Consider the following 16,461-nt stretch of genomic DNA (forward strand, 5'->3'; position numbering starts at 1 on the left):
GGGCACTGTCCCTCAGCTCTTCAGCTCAAGGCTAGCGCTCTACCATTTGAGCCACAGCGCCACTTCCAGCATTTTTCTTTTTGCTTATGTGGTGCTGAGGAATCAAACCCAGGGCCTCAGACATGCAAGGCAAGCGCTCTACCACTGAGCCACCTTCCCAGCCCATGAGCCACCTTCCCAGCACCCCCAATTTAAGAGAGAAAATCTCACCCACCTAACAGAAGAATATCAAACCCCTACTAGACAGGATCCAAGAAGAAACACTTCTACATACATCATAATAAAAACACTAGACATGAATAGCAAGGAATTGCTTCTAAATATTGTAAAATCAAAGGAGCTGTATTACAAAGAAAGAAAATCAGAATCACTGCAGATCTCTCCACACAAACCATCAACACAAGGGGAGCCTGGAATGGTATAATCTAAGCCCTGAAGATCAACAACTGCCAACCCAAACCAGTATACCAAGCGAAGCTATCACTTACATTAGATGGTGAAACTGAAACCTTCCGTGACAAACAAAAATTAAAGGAATTCATGAACACTAAACCAGCATTACAAAGAATACTAAAGGGAGGAATACAATCTGAAGAAAACAAAGTCAAGGAAACAGACAAAAATCACTAGAAAACCAAGTTAGTAAACACAGGAAAGGGAGAGAAGCAAAATACAGGAAATCAACAAAAGGGCAGGAAACTCTCGATAATGACTCATCTCTCGATAATAACCCTAAACATTAATGGACTCAATTCCCCAATCAAAAGAAAGGAATAGCAATTGGAACAAAAAACAAGATCCATCCTATGTTGTCTCCAAGAGACCCATCTCACAAAGATACAAACAAACTCAAAGGGATGGAAAAAGATCTTCCATGGAAATGCACCCTGCAAGAAGGCGGGGTAGCTATATTGATATCTGATAAGTAGACTTTTCATTAAAATCAGAGACAAGGCAAGTCATTACATTTTAATAAAGGTAATGATCCATGAAGAGGTAATCACAGTGGTCAATTTTTATGCACCGAACAATGGAGCACCTACATCTGTTAAACACTTTTGGACTTACAGAACAAGATAGACTCCAACACAATAATAGTGGAAGGTTTTAATACTGTGCTCTCACCAAAGGACAGGCCATTCACACAAAAGATAAGCAAAGAACCCTCTGAATCAAATTACACCATAACCCAAATGAACGTAACAGAATCTACAAAGTATTCCACCCAACAATGACCCAATCCACATTCTTCTCAGCAGCCCATGGAACATTCTCCAAAACTGACCATATCAAGCCGGGCGCTGGTGGCTCACGCCTGTAATCCTAGCTACTCAGGAGGCTGAGATCTGAGGATCGCGGTTCAAAGCCAGCCCGGGCAGGAGAGACCGTGAGACTCCTATCTCCAATAAACCACCAGAAAACCGGAAGTGGCGCTGTAGCTCAAGTGGTAGAACCCTCGCCTTGAGCTGAAGAGCTGAGGGACAGCGCCCAGGCCCAGAGTTCAAGCCCCACGACCGACAAAAAAAAAAAAAAACTGACCATATCATAGGACACACAAAGAACCTAAGCAAATACAAGAAGATTGGCATAATTCCTTGCATCCTATCCAATCACAGTGGAATCAAACTAGTTCTCAACACAAAACATTCTGCAGAAAGTAGGATGAGGCTGAATAACACACTACTGTATAACACCTGGGTCATAGAGAAATTAAGGAAGAAATAAGAAAGTTCTTACAATTCAATGAAAATGAAAACATTACAACAGAACCTCTGGGATACAGCAAAAGCAGTGCTGAGAGGCAAGTTCACTGCCCTAAGCACACACATAAAGAAAACAGACACAGTGTAATAAAAAAAAAAAAAAAAAAAAAAAAAAAAAAAAAAAAAAAAGAAAACAGACACAGCTCACGTAAATAACTTCATGATGCCATTAAAACTGCTAGACAAACAAGAAAACTCAAATCTAAAACTAATAGAGATGGCAAAGATAAGGGCAAAAATCAATAAAATAGAAACTAAAAGAAGATACATAAAATCAATTAAACAAAAAATAAGAGAAGAGGGGCTGAGAAAGGTGGCTCAGTGGTAGAGTACTTGCCTTGCATGCATGAGGCCCTGTGTCCCTGTGTTCGATTCCTCAGTACCACATAAGCAGAAAAATCTGGAAGTGGCACTCTGGCTCAAGTGGTAGAGTACGAGCCTTGAACTGAAGAGCTGAGGGACAGTGCCTAGGCCCAGAGTTCAGGCCCCACGACCAGCAAAATAAATAAATAAACAAACAAACAAATGGAAATTCAAACCAACAAGATCAAAGATGCCACAGGAAATATTGCAGCAAACATCCAAAAAATGCAAATGATTATAAAGGGCTACCTCCAAAACCTAAAACCTACTCAGAAAAAAAGGAAGAGAGAAAGGAAGGAAGAGAGAAGGAAGGAAGGAAGGAAGGAAGGAAGGAAGGAAGGAAGGAAGGAAGGAAGGAAGGAAGGAAGGAAGGAAGGAAGGAAGGAAGGAAGGAAGGAGGGAAGGAAGGAAGGAAGGAAGGAAGGAAGGAAGGAAGGAAGGAAGGAAGGAAGGAAGGAAGGAAGGAAGGAAGGAAGGAAAATCTAGAAGAAATGGATGAAATTTTAGAAATTTTAGAAACATACAAACTGCCTAAACTGAACCATGAAGATTTAAGATATAAACCAACGAAACTAACCAATAATACAGAGATAGAGGAAGAAATTAGAAGTGTTCCAACAAGGAAAATCCCAGGCCCAGATGGATTCACCACTGAATTCTGTAATACTTTTAAAGATGAACTAATACCAATTCTCCCCAAGCAGAGGGAGCAATCCAAACTCATCCTATGAAGCCAATATCCAACAACAACAACAACAAAAGAGAACCATAGACCAATTTCTCGTATGAACACAGATGCAAAGCCCCTCAATAAAAATTAGCCAAGCCGGGCGCCCATGGCTCACGCCTGTAAATCCTAGCTACTCAGGAGGCTGAGATCTGAGGATTGAAGTTCAAAGCCAGCCCAGGCAGTAAAGTCCGTGAGACTCTTATCTCCAATAAAGCAAGAGAAAACCAGAAGTGGCGCTGTGGCTCAAGTGGTAGAGCACTCGCCTTGAGCTGAAGAGCGCAGGGACAGCACCCAAGCCTAGAGTTCAAGCCTTACGAACAACAACAAAAAAATTAGCCAACAGAATTCAGAAACAAATACAAAATCATACATTATTACCAAGTAGGCTTCATCCCACAGATGCAAGGCTGGTTTAACATACACAAATTAATAAATGGAACCAAGTCAACAGAGCCAAGGACAAGAACCACATGATCAGCTCAACTGATGCAGAAAAATCTTTGATAAAATACAACATCCATTCATGTTAAAAGCTTTGGAGAAACTAGGAATAGAAGGAACATTCCTTAAAACAATAAATGTTTTTAGTATGGCAGACCAATCAACATACTAAATGAGGAAAAACTAAAATCATTTCCCTTAAAACCAGGAACAAGGTAAGGATGGCCACACTTTCCACTCCTCTTCAGTATAGTTCTGCAATTCCTAGACAGAGCACTAAGGCAAGAAAAGGATATTAAAGGGATTCACATAGGGAAAGAAGAAATTAAACTATCACTATTTGTAGATGACATGATCTAATACATAAAGGACCTAAATGCTATACCCCCAAACTCCTAGAGCTAACCAACTTCAGCAAAGTAACAAGATACAAAATTAACCAACAAATCAGTAGCCCTTCTGTATGCCAACAATGAACAAGGAGAAAGGGAAATTATGAAAACAACTCCATTTGCAATAACCTCAACAAAGAAAAATACCTAGGAATCAACCTAACCAAAGATGTAAAAGATCTTTATAGCAAAAACTATAAAAATCTAAGAAAGAAATCAAAGAGCATACCAGGAAATAGAAAGATCTTCCATGTTCATAGATAGGTAGAATCAATATTGTGAAAAATGACCATATTGTCAAAAACAAATATACAAATTCAACACAATCCCCATCAAAATCCTAATGACATTCTTTACTGAGATAGAGAAAACAATTTTTTAAAAAACCATATGGAACAACCAAAGACCTAGAATAGCCAAATCAATTCTAGGCAAAAGAAGCAATGCAGTAAGTATCACAATACCAGATTTCAAACTCTGCTACAGAGCCATAATAACAAAAACATTTTGGTATTGACACAAACATAGACCCATGGGGCTGGGAAGGTGGCTCAGTGGTAGAGTGCTTGCCCTGCATGCCTGAGGCCCTGGGTTCGATTCCTCAGTACCACATAAGCAAAAAGAAAAAAGCCAGAAGTGGCGCTGTGGCTCAAGTGGTAGAGTGCTAGCCTTGAGCTGAAGAGCTGAGGGACAGCGCCCAGGCCCAGAGTTCAGGCCCCACGACCGGGCCCCCCAGCAAAAAACAAAACAAACTAAAAAAAACAACACAGACCCAAAAAACAATGGAACAGATCAGATTAAAAGACTCAGAAATAAAACCACATACTTACAATCATCTGATATTCAACAAAGGAGCCAAAGCCATACATGGAAAAAACATAGCCTTTTCAACAATTGCTGTTGGGAAAACAGGGCAGCCACATGCAGAAAACTAAAAGTGGATCCCTGCTTGTCACCATACACCAACATCAATTCAGACCTCAATGTCAGACTTGAAACTACTGCAAGAGAGAATTAGAACTTATAGGTATTGGCAGAAACTTCCTGAATAAGAGTCCCAGGGTCATAACAAATAAGAGAGACTCAACAAGTGGAACTACATTAAAATAAAAACTTTCTGGGCTGGAAAGGTGGCTCAGTGGTAGAGTGCTTGCCTTGCATGTATGAGGCCCTGGGTTTGATTCCTCAGCACCACATAAGCAGGAAAAGCAGGAAGTGGCACTGTGGCTCAAGTGGTAGAGTGCTAACCTTGAACTAAAGAGCTGAGGGACAGTGCCCAGGCCCAGAGTTCAGGCCCCATGATTGAAATGAATGAATGAATGAATGAATAAACAAATAAATAGAAAAGTTTCTGCACAGCTAAGGACATGGTTACTAAGCTAGAAAGACAGCCAACAAATTGGGAAAATATCTTTACCAGCAATATATCAGACATAAGCCTAATAGCCAATATATATGAGGAGCTCAAGAAGGTAACCCCTCCCAAACCTAATAAACATATTACTAAATGAGCAAGGGAGCTAAAAAGAGACTTCTCCGAAGAAGTGGTACAAATGGCAAAGAAACACATGAGGAACTGGGCCCCAGTGGCTCATGTCTGCAATCCTAGCTACTCAGGAGGCTGAGAGCTGAGGATTGCAGTTCAAAGCCAGCCTGGGCAGGAAAATCCATGAGACTCTTATCTCCAACAAATCACCAGAAAACCCGAAGTGGTACTGTGGTTCAAGTGGTAGAGTGCTAGCCTTGAGCTGAAGAGCTGAGGGACAGCACCTAGAGTTCAATCCCCATGACCAACCCCCGCCCCCTCAAAAAAAAAAAAAAAGAGGTAAAAGAAACACATGAAGAAATGCTCATCATCCCTGGCCATAGAGGAAATGCGAACCAAAACAACCCCAAAATACCATCTTACTCCAGTTATATTAGCCAAGATTTTGAATTCTAACAACAAATGCTGGCGGGATATGGGGACAAAAGAACACTACTTCACTGCTAGTGGAAATGTAAACTAGTACAACTACTATGGAAAGCAGTCTGGAGATTCCTCAAAAAACGTAGACCTTACTTATGACCCAGCTGTACCACTCCTGGACATCTACCCTAAGCATCATGAGTCAGGATATGATAAAGACACCTGCACATCCATGTTCATTGCTGCACTATTCACAATAGCTAAAATATGGAAATAGCCCAGATGCCCCACAATGGATGAGCAGATCTAAAAAAATGCGGTACTTATATACAATGGAATTTTACACGGCCATTTTTTTTTTTTTTTGTCGGTCGTGGGGCTTGAACTCTGGGCCTGGGTGCTGTCCCTCAGCTCTTCAGCTCAAGGCGAGCGCTCTACCACTTGAGCTACAGCGCCACTTCCGGTTTTCTGGTGATTTATTGGAGATAGGAGTCTCACAGTCTTTCCTGCCCGGGCTGGCGTTGAACTGCGATCCTCAGATCTCAGCCTCCTGAGTAGCTAGGATTACAGGCGTGAGCCACCAGTGCCCGGCTTACACGGCCATTTTTTAGAAAGAATAAAATATCATCTGTAGGGAAATGGATGGAACTAGAATAAATCATATTAAGTGAGGTAAGCCAGGATTAGAGAGACAAACGGCATGATCTCCCTGATATACAGTAATTGTATCTACAAGGCACTGGGATATGACAAAATACAGAGAATTCTAGATACCCACATATAGTGAGACCAAAAGAGAATCACAAAAAGAGAATCTGAGGAGAGAATCACAAAGGTGCAATAACCAAGCGCCCCTTATATGTATATAAAATAATATACATACTGAAACAAACTCCAAAGATATGGAAACAAATGATTACCTTGTATAGGATGTATTCCATCTACATCTACATCCGAGGGATGATGGGGGGAGGGTATAGAATCCAAGGGAAAAGGGTGAAAATGCGTAGCAGTGGAGTGCACTGGCTGCACTGGACACTGATGAAAGTGAACTATGCAACTCGTGGATGGAGATAGGAGAGAGGGAATGGGAGTGACTGAGGGAACAGATGACACTATGCAATAGGAGATGTGCTTATTTTCTGATGTATGTAAAGGTAACCCCACCATATATCACCTGTAAAACAATGGAGTAAATTGGAAGAACAACAACAAAAAGCGAAAGCAAAAAATCTCTCGGTACTTGCAGGGAGTGATCTGATCATCCTTTGTACTGCCATGAAACATTCCTACTCCTCTGATCAGCTTTAGTTTCAGATTTTGATGGCTGAGTTTCTATTTAACCTTCACCTATGATAAAGTCAATGGTACAGTATTTAAATTGCTTGTGGTTTGGTTAGTGGTGTTTCTGTGTGACCTTGAGCAAGTCAAGTGACTTCCTTGGTTTCCCAAAGGTAAAGATAGCAGGGGATGAGAGTATGACAATAGTCTTTGTTTCATGTAGTGGTAAGGATTTAGAGAAAAGAAAGTCTAATTATCTGCCTCACGTTGAGATCTGATGAATGTTTACCACATAGAACAAGACAACAACAAATAGGGCTGGACAAGTGGCTTAAGTGGTAGAGCATTTGCCAAGTGAAAGGCCCTGAGTTCAAAGCACAGTATCAAACAAAACACCTAACAAGGGCTGGGAAGATGGCTCAGTGGTAGAGTGCTTGCCTCGCACACGTGAGGCCCTGGGTTCAATTCCTCAGCACTACATAAGCAGAAAAAGCTGGAAGTGACCCTGTGGCTCAAGTGGTAGAATGCTAGCCTTGAGCTGAGGAGCTGAGGGATGGCTCCCAGGCCCAGAGTTCAGGCCCACGACTGCCAAAAAAAAAAAAACCTAATAACCCCCCCCAAAAAAAACCAAAATATACATATACAAAAAAACCCACAAGAAGCCGGGCGCTGGTGGCTCACGCCTGTAATCCTAGCTACTCAGGAGGCTGAGATCTGAGGATCGCGGTTCAAAGCCAGCCCGGGCAGTAGAGACCGTGAGACTCCTATCTCCAATAAACCACCAGAAAACCGGAAGTGGCGCTGTAGCTCAAGTGGTAGAGCGCTCACCTTGAGCTGAAGAGCTGAGGGACAGTGCCCAGGCTCAGAGTTCAAGCCCTACGACCGACAAAAAAAAAAAACCCACAAAAAATAAATATGAATTCATTTGATCCATTAGTAAACAGCTGAGAAGTAAATAACCAGAGAGGAAGGAATAATAGGACAACAATAAAAGAGACGTATCTAGCAATAACCATTGTTCAATATCTACTGACCATCAGAGCCAACAGTTCACATTGTGCCATGTGGATTCCAGGGCCGAGGAATCACTCTGAAACACACTGGGCTCTTGACATCCACATGGCTGCTCACCTGCTTACAAGTCTTTCTCCTGAAAGGTCCTTCATGCTTGAGCTTGTAATGAAGGTAGAAGAAATGAAAGCCAAAGCTGTGTGGAGCATGGTCGAAGGACACCTGCATATCTGAACCATGCTGGGTGATGTTCAGGTTCCGAGGCTTCCAGACTAGGAGAGAGGAAGACTCAGAGTCAGTATCTAGAAAGGACTCAGAGGCAGCCCAGAGGAAGCTCAGGCAGGACACCATCCCAGGGACAACATAGATAAGAACAGCTCTACTTACAGGGTTTACAGGCCAGGTTGTCTGGTTGTAACAATAGCTCACAGGCTAATAAAAGAAAGAGATTTTTTGATTTAGAACAATTTAACATTGTCTCTATCCAACAATGCAATAAAATATAACAGTATGGGGCATGGTACTACTGGCATGGGTACAAAATATAACAATCCAACAATGATTTTCACCACAGTGCAGTTCTGTCTCGTGAAAATTTAATAGTCCAATATAAAAATATTAATGTAGTGTAGTTTTGCCACATGAATGGAAACAATGTAAAGTCACTTTTGAAAGCTTGTCAGGAAGGCAGGAGGCCTAGAGCAATGAAACTGTTCATGTTTCTATCAAGTAGATGCCCTGTTTTTGCTGTCTTTGCACAAAAGCATTTTAGAGTGGCTCTAGTAGCTGCACAAGGTTGTTTTAATTTTCAGAGTGATCTAATATAAAATCCTAGCCAGATACTCATGGCTCAAATCTGTAATCCTAGCTAGTCAGGAGGCTGAGATCTGAAAATTGTTTCAAAGCTAGTGCAGGCAAGAGGTCTGTGAGATTCTTATCTCCCATTAAACCAGCAAAAAGCCAAAAGTGAACCTGTGGCTCAAATGGTAGAGTGCCATTCTTGAGTAGGAAAGCTAAGGCCCTGTGTTCAAACCCCAATATTGGCACAAAGTAAAAAAGAATTCTATAAAGGGAAATGTTGATGCAGGCTATAGTGAAAGCCAAAAATCTCACCAAGAAGGACTGCAACCAGATCACAGAGAGAATTTCAAAATGGACTGTCAGCTGACTATCCTTGGATTGTCAGATAGGAAGACTGATCAGGAAGCAGTAGGCACTACTGCAGGTTTCAGAATGACTGGATATCAAGTTTGAAAGCAGTAAAGTCTGGAAGATTAAGGAGACAGGACAGGTACAGGAGAGCTGGGAAAGGTGAGCTACTGGAACCCAGAATAGCTTGTGGTTTGGACTATGGACTCTACAGCTGGTCTTTAGGGTTCAAATCCCAGCGCTAGGCTTTCTCTTTCAGTTTCACATATATACACCACATCACACACTTATAGAGAGGATTGTGTCCTCATAAGGTTGTCATAGAGATAAACTATATTGAAAATTGGAAGCATTTAGAACAGAGCTTGGTACATTCATGCAAAATCTGTATAGAAAGAGATCATCTTGGGAACCCTGCTTAAATTTAGTCTACTTTTGACTACCCTCCTGATGACAGGTTTACCCTTGAGTCAACTGGTGTGTGTGTGTGTGTGTGTGTGTGTGTGTGTGTGTGTGTGTGTGTGTGTGTGTGTGTGTGTGTGTGTGTGTGTGTGTGTGTTTGTGTGTGTGTGTGTGTGTGTGTCTGTGTCTGTGTCTGTGTGTGTCTGTGTGTGTGTGTGTCTGTGTGTGTCTGTGTTGATATTGGAGCTTGAAATCAGAGCCTGGACATTGTCCCATAGGTTTATGCTCAAAGATGGTGCTATACCACTTAAAGCTCCATTTCTGGGTTTTTTGCTGATTAATTGCAGATAAGTCTCTTGAACTTTTCTGCCATGGTTGGCCTTGAACCATAATCCTTAGATCTCGGACTCCTGATTAGCTAAGATCACAAGCGTGGAACACCAGTGACCAACCATCTAAAATTTTTATTCCTGCATTTAAAAAAAATCACATTTGGGGGCTGGGATGGTGGCTAAGTGGTAGAGCGCTTGCCTTGCATGCATGAGGCCCTGGGTTCAATTCCTCAGCACCACATAAGCAAAAAAAGAAAAAAGCCAGAAGTGGCGCTGTGGCTCAAGTGGTAGAGCGCTAGTCTACAGTTGAAGATCTGAGGGACAGCGCCCAGGCCCAGAGTTCAGGCCCTACGACCAACAACAACAAAAAAATTATTTTAAAAAAAAAATCACATTTGGGGGCTGGCAAGATGGCTCAGTGGTAGAATGCTTGCCTTGCATGCATGAGGCCCTGGGTTCAATTCCTCAGCACCACATAAGCAAGAAGAAAAAAGCTGGAAGTGGCGCTATGACTCAAGTGGTAGAGTGCTAGCCTTGAGCCGAAGAGCTGAGGGACAGTACCCAGGCCCAGAGTTCAGGCCCCATGACCGGACCCAAAAAAAAAAAAAAAACAAAAAAAAAAATCACATTTGGTTTTGGTTTTCCATTTTAAAAACAAATCACATTTGCAGAGCCAGGTACCAGTGATTCATGCCTGTAATTGTAGCTACTCAGGAGGCTGAGATCTTAGGATCACGGTTCAAAGCCAGCCTAGGTAGGAAAGTCCATGAGACTCTTATCTCCAATTAACCACCAGAAAATTGGAAGTGGTGCTGTGGCTCAAGTGCTAGAGCATTTGCCTTCAGCTGAAGAGCACAGGGACAGTGCCCAGGCCCAGAGTTTAAGCCCCATAACAGACCCAAAAAAAAAAGTCACATTTTTCTTTTACATGCTAGGTAAGCATGGTCTACCTTTTAGCCACACCTCCAGCCTACAACAATCACACTGTTTTGTAACTGGCCACCTTAATGGTGGTCACAGTGTCCTCAAAAAGTAACTGTCGGGGACTAGGAAGGTAGCTCATTGGTAAAGTGCTTGCCTTGCATGCATGAGGCCCTGAGTTCAATTCCTCAGTACCACATAAGCAGAAAAAGTTGGTAGTGGCACTGTGGCTCAAGTGGTAGAATGCTTACCTGAAGAGCTGAGGGATAGTGCCCAGGCTCAGAGTTTAAGTCCCATCACCAATAACAACAACAAATGTTTAAAACAAAATTTTAAAAAATGCCTGGTTTTAGTAGCTCACAACTATAATCTTTAAAAAAAAAAAAAAAAAAGAAGTAACTGTCAGGTCTGGTCTAAAACAAACCAGGAGTGGTGTGAGTGTCTCTGGTTAATAGGGCCCAACCTTAGTTTTTTGTTTCTTTTTTTTTTGGGGGGGGGGGGGGAGAATCCGGTCGTGGGGCCTGAACTCTGGGGCCTGGTAGTGTCCCTCAGCTCTTCAGCTCAAGGCTAGCGCTCTACCACTTGAGCCACAGCACCACTTCCGGCTTTTTTTTTCATTTTGCTTATGTGGTGCTGAGGAATCGAACCCAGGGCCTCATGCATGCAATCTTGCATGAGGCCCTGGGTTCGATTCCTCAGCACCACATAAGCAGAAAAAGCAGGAAGTCATGCTGTGGCTCAAGTGGTAGAGCGCTAGCCTTGAGCTGAAAAGCCCAGGGACAGCACCCAGGCCCAGAGTTCAGGCTCCACGAGTAGCAAAAAAAAAAAAAAAATATATATATATATATATATATATATACATATATATACATATATATATATATATATATAAAATGTATGTATGTATGTATGTATGTATGTATGTATGTAATCCTAGCTACTCAGAAGGATGAGATCTGAGGATCACAGTTCAAAGGTAACCTTGTGAGAAGTCCGTGACATTCTTATCTCCAATTAACCACCAGAAAACCAGAAGTTGCACTGTGGCTCAAGTGGTAGAGCACTTGCCTTGAGCTGAAGAGCTCAGGGTCAGCACTCAGGCCCAAAGTTCAAGCCCCACGACCAACCCCCCTGCCCCGCCAATACACACACCACACACACACATATACACACACAAATTTTTTGGCGGGGGGATGGTCTGTTGTGGGGCTTGAACTCAGGGCCTGGGTGCTGTTCATGAACTTAATTGGAGATGAGGCTCATGGACTTTCCTGCCTGGGCTGGCTTCAAACTGTGATCCTCAGATCTCAGCCTCCTAAGTAGCTAGGATTACAGGTAGAAGCCACCAGTGTCTGGCAAAAATACATTTCTATATTACTTTTCTAAATGCTTTTCTTCTTGTCTGCTGTTTCATACCAATATCTGGTGGGCTCTTGAACACCTTTGTGCTAAGAAATCATTGAAACTCCTCACAACCACCAGGCAGGAAAATCTACACTCACCTCTGGTCCTGAAGAAGAAGGGGTGATAATTGCTTTCATTTTTGATGGAAGGGAAAGGGACAATCTTTACAAAGTAATCCGTTTCAAATTTCATGTTGAGAAAAGGTTGAGATTCCATTCCCTAAAAAGGAACAAAAACATATGTGGCATTATGGAAACACCACCCCCACTTCCGCTTACAGCCTGACTCTCACAATTCCAGAGTCCAAGGGAAGCACTAAGTCACTATTTCCTGGACCAAGTCTAGGCTTTGATCCCCAACTCTGAAGATGGCCAGTACAGTCTGATTTTGGGCAAGCAAGGAAGCCATGGCTTGTCTGCATTAAAGGTCAGACTAGGGGTAGAGAGGGTGAGTCCATATAACTCCTCAGAGCACAGACATTTCCAGGATGGTTCCTGAATATAACTCAAGACTTGTGTTTACCACAGAGAGGTGCTATAGAGTTTCCCAGTGAGTAGAGAACTGCTCTAGGCATGCCTTCCCATTCTCCTACCTCCTTGGAGAGGAGCAATGGACCCCACAGCCCCTCCTCCTTCTCCAATGTCAGCCTTTCAATAGACCCTTCAGACCCCAGGAACAATGGCAGGTCTTCAGAAGCACATTTTCTGGGTGTGACTTACAGTTTTGTTTTGTTTTTTTTTGTCAGTCATGGGCCTGAACTCTGGGACTGGGCCCTTGACCCTCAGCTCTTCAGCTCAAGACTAGCGTTCTACCACTTGAGGCACAGCGCCACTTCCAGCTTTTTCTGCTTGTGTGGTGCTGAGTTCACACCCAGGGCCTCATGCATGCAAGGCAAACACTCTACACTGAACCACCTTCCCAGCCCTTGACTTACAGTTCTTTTTAAGCTACTATCCAGCTGCTTGGGGTCCTTTAGAATCAGTTGTTGGCACTGTCTTCCTTCAGACTTCAGCTCCTCCAGTATTACTCGAAATCCTTTTAGGAATTCGATGCCTAGGCAAAGCAGAATGCTTTTATGAAAAGCAGACCTAATTACTTCTGAACACACTTTTCCTCCTCCAAGGTTACCATTCTCTCCACCCACACATCAGAGGTAAAGGACTTCTTACTGTGTTCAGAATGTCTGAGTTCACACAATGGTAAAGTGCATTCCCAGCATTTTTCTGGGACATGCCAGGTGATTTCCTCTGTCTCACCATTGCTTATATAATTAATGTCTGGTCTACCTAGACATTTTACAAATACTCATTGCCTCTGGGATACTAGGCTAGAATCACAGTTGATCATAAAAGTCTACAGTAGACTATATAATTCATAGGTCACTAAGCAGGGGCATTCAGCTGAGAATAACTTCCAGTATTAACTAGGGAATGTTTGAATGCCATGTTTCAACTTTAGGTTTTGGCTCTCTATTTTTTGGCATGTTTCACTCACTGATTGAGCAAATTCACAACAAAGTGTATGACTGCACTCAAGGGGTGTCTAGGTTTGAGATTAAATCATTTAGGAGAATGCCAATGTGATTTACAAAGCAGTTCTTGCTCTAATCATTCCTGAAAGGCAGACACCCAAGGGCTGCCCTGTGGGCTCTTCATACAGCCCTCAGAGGCCCTGAGATGCCCACAGAGCTGGTCAAAAGCACCAACTCAGCCTCTAGCTACCTGAACTTCCCCCCTGAACGTCCCCCGCTGCAAGTCCCACTAGATGCTTTCAAAAGGATTAAGCTTTGATGGCCACAAGAGCCAGCACCAGGGTTCTGTATCCCTTGGAGGCTAGAATGATCCAACTGCAGCTGGAGATCCCCAAAGCTGGCCTCAATTGGCAAGATATCGATTTCACATTCTTTCTGAACACTAGACAAGGAGACATTTTCAACCCTTCCCCTCCTAGGGCAAAAGTAATGACACAGGATGCAATTAACCAGGTGGGAAAACTGTTGATGGCAAAGGCCAGGGAAATGCTTTTTGAGTACATTATCCAAATCCTATAATTATTTGATGAAGAGCACACATTTCATGGTGTATAGTGTAGAGCAGCTCCATAATTAGAGCCTCTTATTGTAGAGGTACAGAATTCTACAATAAACAAGAACTAACTAACTAGCCATGCTGCTCTTCAATCATAGAGCTTCCTGTGATTTGGCAGCCAGCACACCCACAGCCAGAGATTCACATGTGATGACAAGATACAAGATCTTTGGACCAACTGATTTATTAGATCTCAGAAGATTTTTGCCTTTTGAGATTAAGAAGGGGAAGTAAAAGACTTAGGAAAAAAAAACCTTACTATTGAATTTGTACAATGTTCACAGAACTATTGTTTAACAATAGCTGGGTTACTGGTGTGATTAAAGGCCAAGTACCTCACAAGTACTTAATAACTGATCAGTTGGGGTGAGCCTGTGTGGTTCAAGTCTCTTTTTGGGGGCGGGGGGTCTGGTCATGGGGCCTGAAGTCTGGGCCTGGGTGCTGTCCCTCAGCTCTTCAGCTCAAGGCTAGCACTCTACCACTTCAGCCACAGCGCCACTTCGGGCTTTTTTCTTTTTGCTTATGTGGTGCTGGGGAATCGAACCTAGGGCCTCATGCATACAAGGCAAGCACTCTACCACTGAGCCACCTTCCCAGCCCATAGTCTCATTTTTTTAATCCAGACCAAATATCATGATGCTAAATCTGGGGCTGAAAATAGGAGCAGCAAATCTAAATCTTCTATCACAGGGATATTACCTCCTAGAAGTTATGTAATTAGCAATCTTACAAAGCAATCTTTACTGAAGGGACATTCTGTGTGTACTTTCTCTCTCTCTCTCCCTCTCCCCCCCCCCCCTGATCATTTAAGCTTAGTAACTCCTCCTAGCAACTACAGAAGAAAGGTACAAATATTCCCACTTATAGATGAGGAGAATGCTGGTAGCTCACCAGCTTGTAATCAGACTACTCCAGAAGCTAAGCTCTAAGAATCTAGGTTCGAGGACAACACAAGCAGACATATTCTTATCTCCAATTAACCATCAAAAAGCTAGAAGTGGAAGTATGGTTCAAATGGTAAAGTAGCAGCTTTGAGTGAAAAAGCTAAGGGAAAGTACCCAGAGTAATAGAAGGCTTGCAAGTTCACAGCCAGTGTAGGCTAGAAAATGTGACCTTGCCCCTCAAAAAGGAAAAGGCTTCTTCTTGGAAAACCCAAGCCTAGTTGAACGATCTTTTCTTCTTCTAGGTATCGACAATTCACTCAAGGGGAAAGATTTAGCCAACTGTAATCCTGCTAGGTAAGATGTGTTTGATTTATTTCTGTTTTCTTGATTGTTTTGGAGATGGAGATGCACAGTATACATAAAATTTCATTTTTTAGCCAACTTACAAATTAATTCATTTCATGGTTTCTCATGGAAACCAGGTTTTTCCTGAAAAATTACAAAATGTGCCAATACTGGGCCTGCATGTCCTTGTGGCCACAGAGCATCCTGGATGCCAAAGACATTTATGTCCTTGGATGGACCACAGCCTCTCCCGGCACTGCCCCCTCCCTCCCTCCAGTTATAGAGACCAAGGCCTCAGTGCTATTTATCAAACTATTATTTATCAAACTCATAACTCAATCATGATCAAGGAAACAAAAGAAGAGCCACAGAGAGGCTGTCTAGCAAGTGAGTACAACTAAGAACCAAGTGTTCAAATGCCCAACCCAATGTGAGCTTCCTCTTATCAAGTCCTGCTTGACTAGTGGCTTACACACACCCCAGCTCACCCAGCTTACCACAGTGGAGCTGACTTACCACGTACCTAGGGCCCCTGGGGACCAAAGAATGGTGACTGCCACTTGGTCGTGGCAAGCGTACTGGCTGATTGTGATGTTCTGGGCATCAGCAATCACATGCTTCCCCACTGGATTCATGTAGGTAGTACAGTCTGGAGAGTTGGGACAATGAGAACAGTTAAATTTTTATTTTACTTTCCATTTCATCTTACCAAGCTACACAGAACATGTTATTTAAAGCTATTTGCCTGCTGGGTGCTAGTGGCTCACACCTGTAATCTTAGCTACTCAGGAGGCTGAGATCTGAGGATCGCGGTTTGAAGCCAACCTGGACAATCTTCAATTGAAAACCAGAAAAGTAGAAGTGGCACTGTGGCTCAAAGTGGTAGAGTACTAGCCTTGACAGAAAAAACTCAGAGGTACCAGACTCCAATTTTAAGCCCTATGATCAAAAAAAAAAGATTATTTTCCTGGAAAGCCCAAATACGACATTAAAAGTTGACTACTGAGCCAGGCACTGGTGGCTTACGCCTGTAATCCTAGCTACTCA

At 42.7% G+C, this 16,461-nt stretch overlaps 1 protein-coding gene across 1 annotated transcript in view; it reads right to left on the reverse strand.

The window, feature by feature from the left end:
* Il17rd (interleukin 17 receptor D) overlaps positions 1-16,461 on the reverse strand; it is an 87,361-nt gene that overhangs the window by 19,691 nt on the left and 51,209 nt on the right. The window contains exons 3-7 of the mRNA XM_042680058.1: positions 15,938-16,063; positions 13,033-13,151; positions 12,197-12,317; positions 8,278-8,322; positions 8,011-8,162 (exon numbers count right to left, since the gene is read on the reverse strand). Of these exons, the coding sequence (XP_042535992.1) occupies positions 8,011-8,162; positions 8,278-8,322; positions 12,197-12,317; positions 13,033-13,151; positions 15,938-16,063 (563 nt within the window). The remainder of the gene's footprint in view (positions 1-8,010; positions 8,163-8,277; positions 8,323-12,196; positions 12,318-13,032; positions 13,152-15,937; positions 16,064-16,461) is intronic.

Source organism: Dipodomys spectabilis, unplaced genomic scaffold, assembly GCF_019054845.1.
Source record: "Dipodomys spectabilis isolate Male_0828 unplaced genomic scaffold, ASM1905484v1 ptg000054l, whole genome shotgun sequence".
Taxonomy (NCBI): Eukaryota; Metazoa; Chordata; class Mammalia; order Rodentia; family Heteromyidae; genus Dipodomys; species Dipodomys spectabilis.